The sequence below is a fragment of the Malaya genurostris genome, chromosome 3 (genome assembly GCF_030247185.1).
Source record: "Malaya genurostris strain Urasoe2022 chromosome 3, Malgen_1.1, whole genome shotgun sequence".
In the NCBI taxonomy this organism is placed as follows: domain Eukaryota; kingdom Metazoa; phylum Arthropoda; class Insecta; order Diptera; family Culicidae; genus Malaya; species Malaya genurostris.
In genome coordinates, this window is record NC_080572.1 from 205,538,216 (window position 1) to 205,555,173 (window position 16,958).

At 36.6% G+C, this 16,958-nt stretch overlaps 1 protein-coding gene across 1 annotated transcript in view; it reads right to left on the reverse strand.

Annotated features, from left to right (window-relative positions):
- The window catches only part of LOC131439447 (protein rhomboid), a 206,971-nt gene extending 190,396 nt beyond the window's left edge, over positions 1-16,575 (reverse strand). The window contains exons 1-4 of the mRNA XM_058610449.1: positions 16,098-16,575; positions 5,080-5,718; positions 4,993-5,016; positions 4,765-4,938 (exon numbers count right to left, since the gene is read on the reverse strand). Coding sequence (XP_058466432.1) covers positions 4,765-4,938; positions 4,993-5,016; positions 5,080-5,310 — 429 coding nt within the window. The 5' untranslated portion in view covers positions 5,311-5,718; positions 16,098-16,575. The remainder of the gene's footprint in view (positions 1-4,764; positions 4,939-4,992; positions 5,017-5,079; positions 5,719-16,097) is intronic.
- Between the last annotated feature and the right edge of the window lie 383 nt (positions 16,576-16,958).

The window sequence follows — 16,958 nt, forward strand, 5'->3', positions numbered from 1 at the left end:
TAATTTCGTAAAATAAATTATCAATGTTAGGAAGCAGACAAAACGGAACGCAGGAGACCTCCGCAGGTAATCTCATGCAGTCAACAATATTTTCCTCCATGTGGAAGTTCTAGTTCAACAATAGTGGCCCCTGCGGCACAGCAGCCCCTTTGTACATCACCGCCGACGACGACGGCCCACAACGGTGTCAGAAATCCAATATAAATTAATTCAGCTCTATTCTAAGTGAAAATGGAAGAATTACGAAAAGTAAACATTCCCGTAGAAAAAAAATCTACCAGCAGCACACTGTTATAGGTCAATACCGACTTGGGAAACAGACAGGAATGTCCTGTTCTTATCTTTGTGTGCTACACGTTCAGACGTGACGTGACGTTTTGTTATCTTAATTTTATAACTTTTTTTTTCTTTTTCGCTGTATAGTTTCGATCTTCCTTTCCTTCGAGCCTTCCCACATGATGTCCTCGTCAGAGCGGCTGTCCATTGCGTCCAGAACCAGAGTTCCATTCAATCTGACCATGAATTATTGCATTTTCTCCCTCTGCTGCACTCTTATGGGTAGTTTCTTCTGTTCGACCGGTTGTTGACGCTAATAAAAAGCACAAGATGCAGCCAAACAAACCTCCCATGTGTTAAGAAAACTGACCTACATCAAAAAATGGGACGAAAATAAACATAAAATGTAATCTAGACTGCATAAAGACGCCGCTCGCAAAACGATCAAAAGGCAAATTTTATATCGTGAATTCGAATCAGTTAGTTCTATTTTCATTTTGATTGTTTGACAAGTTTCAAAATTCCTAAATATTATCGAAAACTTTAAATTTAAATTATAAAACAGTGAATTTTATCAATAAGACAGTGACCAAATCGAAAACATTGAATAAATAGATCAACGAATAAAATAGTTGTTGTATCCACACACTTAGAAAAACTGTGTAAATTTACGTCTTCATAGATGCACATAAATTGAGCGCCGTAATTCACTTAAATTTACAAATTCAAAGCATGTAAAGGTAAGTCATAAATGAATATTATGTCATCACCGAAGAAAAAGAAATTACGGCATGCTTGAATTTACGTCAAGCGTAAGCTTAATTTTTTTAAGAGTGCAAAATGTATTTTACCTTAATAACACACTTAGAAAAAATCATGTAAATACGTTTTCTGAAATCGACAAATTCGAACATAAAAAATGACTCTTTTTCGCAATTGATCTAACACATAGTTAATGCATTCTGACATATTTTTAAGTGCTGAAACATGTAAGTTCAGCTGGGTAAGTTTGGCGAATATTCAAATCTTTCTTGTAAAATTCAGTAATTGCACGGTGGTTCAAAAGTGCAATTTCACGCTCTTAATTGATAACTCATAGAAACGTGGTTTTTGAGGTACAGTATCTTCAGCAAAGTTGCTCAGAATGATAGACACCATCTTTTGGCAAATTTTATTCATGTGATTAATCCCCCTAAAAGTGCGATAAAAAAATTGATTAATTTAGGTGCGATAAAAAAGCTTTCATACCGTGGTTGAATTACTCGTCTGCGATCGTCTGCAGGCGAGATATGTTCTTTTCAAATATCTTTGTTCTTGACATTTGCAATGAAAAGGTTCATTGCATATCAGATCAGATTTCTATATGTATTCGTTACCATAGTAACTCGCACAATAAATGATTTTTATGGACATCGAAGTCTACAAATTATTCATTACTGACGTTTTTTGAAAGTAACTTTCAAAACGTTTTTTGAAGATAAGTCACGACTTTGAAAAATGGCAATCATCATGTCGAATTACGTTATGTCATTTTTGGTAAGTTTTTCTATAGAAAAACTCAAAAACTCTGTAAAACTGAGGCTCGATCGGAAGAACTATATTTTCGCGCTCGCAGTTCGAATTTTGTATGAGATTTATTACGGGGAAACTGATTTTTAACCATAAAAATCGTCTGAAAGTTACCCTTCAGAATCTAAAAACAAGCGTATTTTCGTTGAAAATTTAAAGAGGAAGGAAAGACCTCCGAACGATCCGACGTTTGTAGGTAAAGTTATTAAAGAGAGGTCCGAACAATGGCTCATTGGCTATAAGTTTTCTAGTGGAAAACCTTGTGGATAAATACCTGGTCATTCATCAATTGAAGTGGAGATCGATAAACGCTTGCTATATTGTACTGTTTATAGCGATTAAGAAGTTTCTTTTATACAGATGTCGAGAGTATTATACACACGATCAACTCAGATCACTTACGAATCGGGATTTCATGAATTGATTATTAGTTTCATCGGATTCTCTGTTGACAAATATTCGTGAATGGCCGAAACAGTCCAAGAAGAATCTGTCGGACGATGCTAAGAATTTTTTAGCTGGTTAAGAACATTGTCAGCTATCATAAAATAAATACAAATAACTAAAAAATGAGTTTTGATCATACTTTTCTCTACCAGAAGATGACATAACATAATTCGATTTGATGATTGCTTTTTTTAAAGTCGTGACAAAACAGTTACTAAACTATTGACTTTATAGACTTCGATGTGCATAAAAATCATATTTTGTGGCAAGTACCATATATACTGAAATCTGATCTGACATGAAGTGAAACATGGATATTTCCAAAGAACATATCTCTTTTCAAGTAGTTTAATATGTGAGTAGTCTCATCTGCACTTTTCTGCGCCTTTTGATGATAGACAAGTTGGAATTTTGTTTAAAAAACCATGAAAAATGGCTCTATTTCATTAAACTGAAATGATAGCAGCATAGTTGTGTAGTTTTTAATGATAAAAAACATTGTAGAACATGAAAACCTCATTTAAATTGAAAACATATATGTTTTCGTACAAAAACTGGTTTTAGGACACTTTTTTCAGAAAATACATTATATCATGAATTACACTCAAGTTACGGGAATAATACCTTCAGCAAATTTAGCTAAAATAACTTTCTGCACAACTTTGCCGAAGTAACTTCCCCTATCTTGGCCCTGAGCAAAAATATTTTTTTATCTCACTTTTAGGGGGATTAATCACATAAATAAAATTTGCCAAAAGATGGTGTCTATCATTCTGAACAACTTTGCTGAAGATACTGTACCCCAAAAACCACGTTTCTATGAGTTATCAATTAAGAGCGTGAAATTGCACCTTTGAACCACTGTGCATTGTACAGATTAGGTTCTTAAGAATTGAATCATGCGTACACGTCACTTGAAAATTTCATAATTTTTTTCTGTGTTGAAGCAGTGTAACATCTTACACAGAAAAAAGGAATCCGCACGACATGTGAATCAATAGTATTATGAAATAGACAGCAGTTGAATCGAAAATCTGATTTAAAACCATGATCGATATAAAATTTTATTGAGATGCATGGGATTTTTCAATGAACAAGACTGTATATTTAAAAAAACGCCTTGGTTTGCTTTCGGAAATGAGGAACTGTAAAATAACTTTCCAATCATTTGCCTGCTCCTGCCTGTGCATAAAAATTGATATAAATTCACAAAATATTTTTATCTGCGTACGACGGGTGTTAAGTCCTAATCAAGAACTGGGTTTCTTCCGTGATTTTTAAGCTACACATTATCCATACAGTACTCTTATAGCTTAGAGCTCGTATCATATACCATTCGAATCAGTTCATATAAAAATGTATGTGTTTTTGAAACATTTTTGTGCACTCACTTCTTTCAGAGTGAGTGGCTTTGCAGACTCTAACTAAAATTCAAATATAAGGTCTTGTGTTACCATGTAAAGCTTCTAAATTTTATCCGAATCGGGCACTCGGTTCCGGAATTACAGGGTTTGAAGTGAAAAAAAAATTAAAAAGCATTAACTTTTCACGAAGACGGCTGAACTGATTTTGGCAAACTTAGTTTAAAAGCCCATATGAAAATCCTGAATTTTATTTAGATCCGAATTCCGGCTCCGGATTAAAAAGGTGCAAACAATTCAATTCCAAGAGTGTTTTCTCTATAACTGATCATGCAAACAAAAGCGGATTCTTCTAAACTGATAAGCCAAATCTTTTAACACGCAGATCTTGTTAGTTGACGGCCAAATATACAAATGGTCACGAGCACTTTTCCGATACTTCCGAGACCAGGAACGATGATCCGGTTTACTCTAAAGTCATAAACTTCGAAGGGCTTCGAATCCTATATGAAATGATTTGAACTCCAGCTCCGGAGTTAAAAGTGCCAGGAGTCCGATTCCGTACTTGAAATAGTGTTTGAAAACTCCAAAATGGAATTTATTTCGAATTTTCAGAGACGGTTCTACTGATTTTCACTAATTTAAATGAAATTTTAATCGGATCCGACTTCCGGTTTCGAAATTAAAAGGTGAACATTGTTCGAAATGTCCAACCATGATTTAATTATATGTAAAATTATTCAAGAACGTAGATACTGTTAGGTGATAGTAAAACGAATTGGTTTCGACTATACCGGATTCCATTTTCCGCATCCAGAATAACCAATTGAACTCACTTTGATTTCTCACGGACAGATAAACCGATTTTCATAAACTTAAGATCACTGACTGTTGAGACTGTTGTCGTTTGTATAACATTGATTCCGTCGATTCTTGAAACAAATGAAATGGTCAATATCAATATCCTACTAACACTGAGAATTGATCCAGATCGGAACTCGAGTGCATGAGGGACAACATTTAGTGAAAAGTTTTCTCAAGTGCAAATTACCATTATAGAATTTTATTGATGTTTATCTCTTAGATAGAAAATTGGATAAACGGTACTCACCACATTAACGAAATCCTGGAACGAAATGGAGTCCGATTTCGAAGATTTGGCTTTCAGGGCCCGATCATACAAAATATCGCGTTTGTTGGGTGGAACACTGGAAATGAATTCTGGTGACTTGAGAGCATCGATGAATTCATCGACAGGAATCTCTCCGAAGCCTTCCGGATCAAACTGAGAAAAAATCATGCGTATTAATTGAAGACTGAACAGTTCTCTGAAACATACCGCATCGAAAAGTTGTCGCCATTTCTGAAAAACAAATCCCGAGCATTTAGCAAATTATTCAAAATAATACGAAAAATAAATACTTACATCTTTCATGAGTTCCTTGCGCATCTCCGCCTCATCGTATTCGGAGTTGAGATCGGTATGATCCGTCTCATACACAGGCTCGCCATCAGCACACTGTGAAATCGTCCCGATGCTACCAAGTGACCCGGCAATCGTCGAGATATGCTCTATATCGGCCAAAGTTTCCTGTTGGCTATGACTGGCACCATCGACCTTAGTAGCACTACCAACTCTATCAAAGCCAGCCCACATCGCTTCTCCGTTTCACCAGGCACATCACTTTCACTATTCAAATTTGCATCAACTGACACTTCATCACCGAACACACGTCCCTAATAATTTCATTGTGCTGTTATTAACACCTTATTGAGAGATCCTCTTACTCATATAAACAACCTTCATATAACACCTCAATTCCTATGTAGTATTTAATCCTTTTCTACAGCATAGTGGCAGCATTTAATTAACTGAAGAACACTTATGGTATTAAACACATGCCAACACGTGTAAACCGTGTAATATACACACACACCTTGGACAGAAATAAGTGTTCGGAATCACGCGAATTCTCATGTTCCGTTTAATTGGTGCGAAAATGAACTGCTCTTGTGGTGAAGGTTCATGCCCCTACGCATATTTATGCTTGGGCGGTGGTGGTTCCTGTGAATCGATAAGTAGAATTACATCAATATATAATCATTTAATTAGCGTTTGGTGGTAAATTGCGTTTTTTTTTTGAATAACCTCTACTTTTCTTCGCCTGATCTTATTGTCATTTACATTTGGATTAAACTAGCAAGCCTTGGTCGTAGTTAAGTGAGATCAAAGCCTCCTTTTTAGTTATATACCGAGCTTTACATGCCATCATTATCTATCAATCTCTCATATATTCTTTTATATTGCCGCTTTTATACTGCTTCGATGACAAATTAATGACAGAATGCATATAACTGTATGACCGGTAGAAGAAAAATTCTGATACCCAGTTGAAGGAGTGTGTATCAGAAAATTTTTGAATGAATCAATGAAAAGATTGTGCTGTAGAAGCGCTAAGGTCAAACTAAGAGGTCTTCCTTGCATTTTATTTTCGAATGTTTTAGATTACACTAAGCACACATAATAAGTTGCAATTAGATCAATGTTCAAGATGATTACCATAATGGATTGAGACTGCCATTTTCTATTTCATATTCTGTGAAGAATATTAAAATTGGTAAGATAAATATCAAATTAAAATTTAAGCGTCGTCTCTCCAAGCAACCACAGTACCTGAAAAGTATCAACTTTATTAGAACTTTAATGTACGCGTGGTACTTTTTAGCAACTAGAACGTACAGAAAATGTTTCTCGCTGCTTTAAGCTGTAAAAAATTTGTTCTGTTGCGTCAGGTGAACATTCAAGTTTGAGTAATTCCTTACAAAACGGACTGTTGGGAATGTTTTGTTTGCTACTTAAGCCAAATCCTTCTTTACGGACTTTTGGTTACTTGGGCTAAAAACAAATTGTAAATATATCTTACTCTACCGCATGAACAACTCTAGAAGAGAAATTCTGCAAAATTGTGTTAAGTTTATCAATCCAACATTATGGTTAGTGAGCTTTTTTATCGATTACCAGAAGTAAGAGTCACATCTGGAACGGAAAACGTGGCACCTTATATCCATTCCGTCGAAGCCGTTAGAGAAGGATCTCTGTTCACTTCATTGACTCAAAGGACGAGATGACAACCTATGCATTTGCTCAGTTTTAATATAAGTATTTCACATTTTCACATTAATTTTTTGTAACACTTCTTTTTTGAGTTAAAGCGTGTGTGTGTCGCATTCCGTTGATTGTAGGTTAGGTAATCAGAAAAACAATGGAGACATACGTGAAGCACTTAGTCGTCGTTTCTGCTGTTCGAAAACATAAATTCGAACGAATAATTTTTGGGAGAGACGAAGTTCGACGGGTCAGCTAGTATGTAATGAAAGTAACACAAGATCAACTTAGTAGGTTTATGTTTCAGGGAAAATTTTAAAACTTCGATTCGAAATATTAGTGACTGTTAGTATGAAGAATAATTCATCTCCATTCTGTGATGTTCAACTTTTGAATATAAACTGAAATGATATGTAAAGTACTAATAGAAGAAACTAGTGAATCAATAGAATAACATCGAGTAATTGTTTTATTTTCTCTACATCAACCATTGAACGAAAATCAACAGTGACTCTAATGGTACACATCCTTCTCATTCTAACCGAAACGGCTACTATCTCCAATCAGTTGACTCACAGATGCTGGTAATCAAGAACCGAAATTCATAAAACTTCACAAACCATTAATCCTACTTCTATCTTGACCGTCTATCTGAAACTTCATCATCACCCCAGTCTATGGCGTATCGCACAGCCGCAGGTCCTCGCTTTCTCCTCTGCTCCTGCCAGAATGAGTAAGAAACTTTTTCTCTTCGGCACAGTGGAAGCGCACCGAAGGGAAGCGATTCACACTACGCCCTGTGAAACAACACAGAATCTAACGGTACATACTCCCTATGTCAAATAGTTTGTTCTGGAAACAAGTCATCACCGAACTTTCTGTGCCCTATCAGTATAGGATGATCTCGATAACATTAATACATAATTTATGACTGTTTCAGCTATTCTTTACGACACGGTGAATTTTAAGCAAACATAGCTCAATCGAAAAACCAAAGGAACCGATTGGACGACTCGGTGGTGTCCTGCACTATGTTCAGTAGTACAATTCGAAGAAAGCACCGTCAAGAAAGTTCAATACAAAAATTAAGCCTGGCGCCTGTTAATATTTTTATTGTGAGAAAACTATAAAACTGTAGACTTTCTTCTTGCGTCTGAGCAAACAATACAGGCATAGTTTTCTCAAGGTCATAATAAGAAATTTGACAATCTCTTCATTATTTTGGGCGCTATGGCGTTTAGATTATATTAGCTTCCCACATACATTCGTAGGCAATGATTGGATGAAGTTTATAATGAAATTGTACACATACGGACATAATTCCTATTTAAAAAATGAGCAATACAAATTATGATTCCGGGAGAGTAGTAAATGTTCATATTATGAAAATACACCATGAACACCGGAACATTCGCCATGGTGGACGAAAGCATGTGCGTAGGCATGTTTCTGAGGTATTTCTTCGTTTTATTTATCAACTTGGGACGTTGGGCTGGTTCGCTGACTTGGGTACTACATCGATATTCAGCTGCTCCATCTCCTCCAACGATCGCTTTGAGTAGTGGGCCGACGCCAAATCCGGCCAGAACACCGCGTTATCACACTTATGGGATTTCTTGATAAACGACGCAATTTCTCGCAGGCATTTCGTACTATAAATTTCCCCGTTCGCGTCCAGTCCAAAGCGAAAAAAGAGCGACTTTGACATCCCCTTCTCGCTGTACCTACTTGGGGAACTTAATAATAACCAAGGCCTTCGTGAGATAAGTAAAATACAAAGTGCCCTGACGTCCCTCCCGTTGCCGTCTAGGGAGAGATAGGTATCGTCGTCCATAACCACCTCCACGTCGCGATTCGCCGGGAAAATCAAATTCAGCCACTGCCGCTGCGCCATTACCTGCAACTTCGAAACCAGTGGACGCGACTTCCGCTTCTTGACGTTTTCGCCAGGTACGTTTTCACTGTTTGACCAGTTGCACCGACCTCCCGGCCAAGCGCATGCAGTGATGTAGTCACTTTTCCCTCGGTCTTCCTCTTCAGCTTCCTTTGGAGTTTCTTCTCGCTCAGGGTCGTCGATCGTCCGGAATCGGGGTTTCTTTTGGTGCTCTGATTGTTATTTAATAGTGCCAAGATGTTGTAGATGCCGGAACGGGCGTATTCGGCCTTCACAAAGTGCCACACGATGTCCGTTTTCGACGTTCGAGTTGCTTCACTGTTTTTGCCATCACGGTTAGAGTTCGACTGATAAAGCTGTCAAATTTTGTCTGCTGACTCATGGGTTACTAAGATCGATGCTACATGGGTAGTTTCGTCAGTGCGGGTAAAGGTAAACCTACTGTAATTGACAGGTCGTTTGCTCGTTTGGAACTGAAAGCTGTCATTCCAAACGAACAGCTGTTGTGACTCTGGTTATAGGCACTCTAGGTAAACCCATGAAAAATACGGTAAATTTTGTCATTTTTTTTCAAATGAAAACGTTACATTAAAAAGTACAAATTCGTACAGTAGTGTTTAAGTTCTGATTCCGAATAGGGTTCTGTGTACACGGTTAAAACTGTCATTGTATCGTTAGTCAACAAAATAAATTGGTCAAATAATACCCATAAGTGGTTGAACATTTTTTAATGCTTCTTGGAAGCGAGAGAATGGTATTTCGAAATCCAACAGAATTTGCTCATGGTTTGCCTACTAGTCCATTTTTAGTAAGTTCTACCAGTATTCAATAGAGGTTCCGATTTATGAAGCTCGATTCTTGTTTCAGCAGATCACTGATTTTCTTAAAGCAGAGTTCACCTTAACAATGTTATCACATTTGGCGCCTCTGTGCACTAATTGCAACGTACACTACAGAACCAGATGAACAATGAGTAAAATTGAAGACATGGCATACGTAAACATTTCAATAATTTGTTAGGGGACGGGTATATCGTGAAGGGTAAATCGATGCCTTTCACGCCGCTCACCTGGGTTCGATTCCCAACCTTGTACATAGGATTCCCAACCTCGTACCCAACGTTTGACACATATTCGCTTGGGAAAAGAATATGTAACCCAATGCACAGTGGGAAAAAACCCAGGAAACCCGAAAAGAAATCGGGAACCATGGAAAAAGGCAACAAACAAGAGTGTTTCTTATGTAAAAAAAACCCAAGAAATTCAATGGAATGGTTTTTAATAGCCGCACGAATCGCCATCTTGCTCGTTTTCCCCCAAACGCCCAGAAGAAATCGAGTGCGGTCTACTGAAAAAGCTTGATTTTATGTAAAAATGACTGGAAAATCAACAGTTCGGCTGAAAAGTTTGTATCGTTTAATAGAAACACACATTTTTTTACCAAAATTCGTTTTTATTTTTCAACATAATTGCCATCAGAGGCGATACAGCGATTATAGCGATCTTCCAACTTTTCGATACCATTTTGTAGTACGATTTGTTCTTTGCCTCAAAATAGGCCTCAGTTTCAGCGATTACCTCTTCATTGCTTCTAAATTTTTTACCAGCGAGCATTCTCTTGAGGTCTGAGAACAGGAAAAAGTCACTGGGGGCCAAATCTGGAGAATACAGTGGATGAGGGAGCAATTCGAAGCCCAATTCGTTCAATTTCCGCATGGTTTTTCGTTGTTGTTTTTGATCGATTGTGAGCTCACGCGGCACCCATTTTGCACAAAGCTTTCTCATATCCAAATATTCGTGAATAATATGTCCAACACGTTCCTTTGATATCTTTAGGGTGTCAGCTATCTCGATCAACTTCACTTTACGGTCATTGAAAATCATTTTGTGGATTTTTGTCACGTTTTCATCGGTAACAGCCTCTTTTGGACGTCCACTGCGTTCATCGTCTTCGGTGCTCATATGACCAGTACGAAATTTTGCCAACCACTTACGAATTGTTGCTTCGCCCGGTGCAGAGTCTGGATAACACTCATCAAGCCATTTTTTGGTATCGGCGGCACTTTTTTTCATCAAAAAGTAGTGTTTCATCAACACACGAAATTCCTTTTTTTTTAATTTTTTGTTCACAATAACAAAAGTAGCTTCACTCAAAATGCAATATCTCACAAACTAATAATCAGACAGCTGTCAAATTTATACACGTATCTTTTGAAGGTTGGTACTAACTGACAATGGTATGGATTTAATTCTAGTGGCGCCCTCTCATAGAAACGATACGAACTTTTCAGCCGATCTGTTAGCCGTACGTAACGTTTTGGTGGCTATTTTACCCCAATTCCTCCAATATATGAAATTTTTATCTGAATCACCCTTAAGTCTTAAGCGAACCACGTTGAAAGCATACGAAAACTATCTTACTTTATGTAAAAAAAAGTGTGGAAAATCGAATGGAAGAACCTACACTGGCCGCACGAAACGACTATTTTACCCCATTTCTTCATTTCATTATATCTTATTGTAAATCGTCTTTAAATCTCGGTAAAATAGTCATCAAAACGTTTCGTGCGGCCAGTGTAGGTTCTTCCATTCGGTTCTACAGACTTTTTTCTATAAGATAGGCTAGATTTAGTAAACTTCCAATAAGTTTTACCGAGAACGATTTACAATAAAATATCATGAAATGAAGAAACGGAGTAAAACAGTCACCAGAACGTTTCGTGCGGCCAGTATAAGTTCTGGCCTTCGATTCTACAGACTTTTTACATAAGAAAAGCTAGATTTAGTAAACTTCCAATAAGTTTTACCATGATTTACCGATTTAAAATAAAATACCATAAAATGGAGGAAATGGGGTAAAATAGTCATCAAAACGTTTCGTGCGGCCAGTGAAGGTTTTTCCATTCGATTCTACCAACTTTTTTACATAAGATAAGCTAGATTTAGTAAACTTCCAATAAGTTTTATCGAGATTTAGGGACGATTTACATTAGGATATAACGAAATAGAGCAGTTGGGGTAAATTCGTTTCTCCAGACTTTTTAACATAATATAAGATAGTTTTCATATGCTTACAACGTGGTTCGCTTAAGACTTAAGGGTGATTTAGATGCAAATTTCACATATTGGAGGAATTGGGGTAAAACAGCCACCAAAACTTTTCGTGCGGCCAGTGTGGGTTCTTCTAATCGATTCTCCAGACTTTTTTACATGAAAGTAGGCTATTCCAGAATACTGCACTCGACTTCTTTTCAAGTTACAGAGCGACTGTTATAGGAAACTCAAAACTGCTGTACATTTGGACTAAAACGAGCAGGATTGCGATTCGTGCGGCCATTATTAACCATTCCATTGAATTCCTTGGACATTTTTACATAAGAAACGCTTTTGTTTCTATTTTTACGCTTTAGTTTGTTGACCTATCTCAATTAGTTCATGAGTTACAGAATTCTTTGCGGGTTTTCATAGATTTTTTCCCACTGTGCAATGTATGAGTTTTCCCAGTTTTTTCGGAAATTGGTCGAAGAACACACATTATTGAGTATTTCAATTTAATCGTGTAGTATGAGTTCTAGCAATATGTCTTCAAATGTGAAATGGTCTCAAAAATAAAATGCAAAGACTTGATAAGCACTTTCGTTTGACATTAATGGTTTATTTGCTGTCTTCGAATATATTTCTTCTAAAGATCAATTTGAATTCATCAATGTATTTCGATTAAAGCCACAACGGTTACTATATAATAAATCATATTACTCACTAGTTTTATGTAAGGAAGGTCACGACAAGCAAACATGCCGCGAACTGGGAACTTGGATAGTCTACCTTGGGTACACAAAGAATTTATTAGTTGGGACCTGGCATCACGACAATCTACGCATGTCCAAATGATATGGCTACAAGTACAATGATTAGTTTTGGAAAGTCCGATACCAAGGAGATGTACATCTGACGTGTAGTGATTGGACACGAGTCTGGACATCACACGAATAAAATCCTTAGTCACATCTAGCCCCCTGAACCATGCCTTTGTCGACATTTTTGGAATAATTGAGAGCATCCACCCACCCAGATCAACTTTATCCCGAAATGCTTGTCAGCTGGCAAGCGTTATTCGGCGAGACGCGCTATAGTATACTTTGAAATCAATCGGTCGCTTTTAAATTTCACTCTCGAGTGCATCACATTTAGCTAAATTGACGTCTTTTTCATTGGCTAGAATGAAGCAACGAGTTGAGACAATATTGCGCTGCTGGAGAACGGTTAAACCATTTTTATTTCGTTTAAAGCTCTCGATATGCTATTCTACTTTTTGCTCAGTATTTTTAGAATTCACTAAAAAGTCAATCTCGCCTTTAAATTTTTAGGGTTCTAAGTCACTAAATCGTTACTTAATTCGTTTAAAATATTTTTATCTGCTATCTCTGTTTCAAAACTTTATTTATTTCTGTGTTAAAGACAAAATATTATTAGTTTGTGAGATATTGCATTTTGAGTGAAGCTACTTTTGTTATTGTGAAAAAAATGGAAAAAAAGGAATTTCCTGTGTTGATGAAACACTACTTTTTGATGAAAAAAAGTGCCGCCGATACCAAAAAATGGCTTGATGAGTGTCATCCACACTCTGCACCAGGCGAAGCAACAATTCGTAAGTGGTTTGCAAAATTTCGTACTGGTCATATGAGCACCGAAGACGATGAACGCAGTGGACGTCCAAAAGAGGCTGTTACCGATGAAAACGTGAAAAAAATCCACAAAATGATTTTCAATGACCGTAAAGTGAAGTTGATCGAGATAGCTGACACCCTAAAGATATCAAAGGAACGTGTTGGACATATTATTCACGAATATTTGGATATGAGAAAGCTTTGTGCAAAATGGGTGCCGCGTGAGCTCACAATCGATCAAAAACAACAACGAAAAACCATGCTGAAATTGAACGAATTAGGCTTCGAATTGCTCCCTCATCCACTGTATTCTCCAGATTTGGCCCCCAGTGACTTTTTCCTGTTCTCAGACCTCAAGAGAATGCTCGCTGGTAAAAAATTTAGAAGTAATGAACAGGTAATCGCTGAAACTGAGGCCTATTTTGAGGCAAAGGACAAATCGTACTACAAAAATGGTATCGAAAAGTTGGAAGATAGCTATAATCGCTGTATCGCCTCTGATGGCAATTATGTTGAATAATAAGAACGAATTTTGGCAAAAAAAATGTGTGTTTCTATTAAACGATACGATCTTTTCAGCCGAATGTAATATATACCTAAACCTATATTAAAGTAGTCTTCAGCACTGTTTTACAGTGTTTTCATCGTCACCTTAAATAAAGTCAGATCCGAATAAATTTTTATAGAGATCTATGATATGACACGATCTTTCATTTGAATCTATGTTTATGAATATCGGTCGAACCACCTTAGAAAAATTGAAGTAAATTCAATTTTGGAGTATTCAACCGAACAAAATTCCGAAGTTTTGTATGGGATCATAAGACTTCAAATATAAACTTAAGTTTGTGAGAATTGTTTAAGTCGTATCCAAGATATCGAATTGAATTCCATATTGATAATTTTAATTACTATTTCCGGTACTTTCGGAACCGAAATGCGACTACAGATATAGCCGAAGGTAACATAACTACTAGTATTTAGTCCAATTTAGGATACAATCACAATGAAAACCGAGTTCCCGGTTTCGGAAGTACCAGAAACAGTGCTCCAAAACTCTGAGAACGGAACTCACTTCATTTTCTCAGAAATGACTGAACTTATTTTCACAAAATGCTGCTATTAGGTTTTGTCTAAATCCAACGTCCGGTTCCTGAAATACAGGATGAGATGTGCTCAAAAATTAAAACCGTTATTTCAAGCGACGATTCAGAAAATAGAAAAGGTAATCTAAATTTAGCTTGAAACTGTTTACAATTGGAAAAGCTATACCCTTTTTTGTTTTCGTTTAAAGTTCGAGGAAAAGTTTTTTTTTAATCCATTCCCCCTATATAAAAATGTGTAATATGAGCAAGGCATCATAACACCACTAGGTGGATTAAAACAGGTTTTGTCTTTCTCATATAAAAAGGCTATGCAATGTGTGTGTGAGTAAAATATGTCCCAAAGAAATTTCATAAATTTGGTATGAATCTTACTTCCGGTTCCGGAATTACAGGGTAACTCTCCTCTAGTTAACAGATCTTGTAAGTTGAAAACAACGCAAACTTACATCGGATATACCGGTTCGCGAAATCAGGTGCCGGTAGTACCGGAAATAGTAGTTAAAATATTCAAAATGGAACTAACTCATTTTTATTCATGACCGCACAACCGATTTTCTCAAACTTAGAATCAAATGAAAGGGCTTACGGTCCTTTATAGATTTGCTGAATTTTATTCGGATTGGACTTTCAGAAGTACAGGGTTATGAGTGTTTAAAATTTCAAGCCAAGCTTCTAACTTGCACCCAAAACTTCCAATTCGTAGGTCATATTAGTTGCTGGTCGTACGAACCGACTTTAGATATACATGGTCCCTTGAAATTGTGGCTAAAAACTCCAAAACAGAAAACACTCACTTTTCTCCGTAACGGCACAACCGATTTTTACAAACAAAAAATCCAAATAAAAGGTAATCCGGAACTACAGGGAGAAGTGTGTTTAAAATTTTAAACCGTCACTTAGACCGATGCTGCAAAAAAACTGACAGAAAACTTCTAATTTACTAGTTTGTACCCGAACAAACTTCCCTGTTTCTATTCAATAAGCAGTTTTTATCAAGAATACCACAGTAATATTGCTGAAAATACTAGTCACATGAGAAAGGCACATTACACCACTTGGTAGATTAAAACAAGATCTTTTATATTTATTAAATAGTGGCTCTAAACAACGGTTTGCAATTTTGAGCACTTATCAATCTCCAATTCCGGAACCGGATTTCGGATGCAGATAAAATTCAGCAGATTTCTATGGCACCATTTGAATCTGAGAGTTTGGGAGTTCAATTTTGGAGTATGTGACCAGTATTTCCTGTGCCTCCAGCACCGTAATCCGGACACCCTAATCGATTTTCAAAATCTTCAAATTCAACAGTCCTATTAGTAACGACACAAAAATATACGAAATCTCCTAAATCAGTCACAAAATTATTCCACCTTCCAGTCCAGTTAGGTGATGGCTAATCAAACTCACATACATAGAAATTTCGTTGAAGAATTTCATAGTAATATATGGCATTATGTGAAATACTTCATCAGTACACTAGGTACAGTCTTAGCACTAATATAAATTGAACTGAATTAATTGCAAGTTCAGGTCATAACAAACAAAATAAGTCATGAAAGTTTCAGTTGACATGTTAAATTAGAACACGTATACATATCATGCCAGTCACTTCTAATCTCTATATTTACTGGCACCTTGTTTACAGAAAAAAATATAATAACAATCTTACTAGAACAAATTATCCACTCGTATAGATTTCCCGTGACGGATCATCGACGAATCCAACTAGAGCTGGAGCCGGTTATTTGCATTTTACTACTACTTGCATTTTTAGTGGAAATGACACACAAATTACTTTCACGCGAAACAAAGATTGTGACTCTTCACAGTAAACCAGAGTTATGTCAATTCAGTACATTGAACTTTCCTTCGTGCATAACCTATGCCACTTCCGAGTGCCAAATTCCGTTTGTTAAGAACATTATCCTCGCACTTTCCGTTCTACTGTTGGAAAACATTAGCTTCTGCACATTTTTTATAAATACCACATAAATTTTACACTCAAAGTAATGCACTTCAACATACCACACGTTGTCGAGCACAGTTTTTTATAATTCGTTAGAAAAACTTCAAAAATACCGTTCAATAGCGATTAAATTGCAGCAAAACAGAACGAGGTATGAAAACGCATTGTTTACGCCATTTGTTTTCATCCGTAAGTACGTATCTACTTCGCCGAAGTGCGTCGGTGCGGTAGAGGAATTGACGGCAGGAAAAACACGGAAAGGGAAACATGCAGGAAATTTGTCTAGGGATGTTCATGTATGTGGTGAGATTACCTACTGCTTTTGTTTCAAAGTTAAAAACAATAAGAGAATCAGGGCCGGTAAAACCCCTGATAATTTTTCTTACTGAGGGTAACATCCAGTAATTTGAAGAATTCTTCAATTCGAATAGGATTGTTATTTAAATAAGACATACAAGTTTTTAAACTATTTAATTATTATACCGAGTTACAAAAATTTTTCTAATTACTATAAATAGTAATAATATCACAATTGTTTTCCGCTCGAAATTAGTAGTATTACCC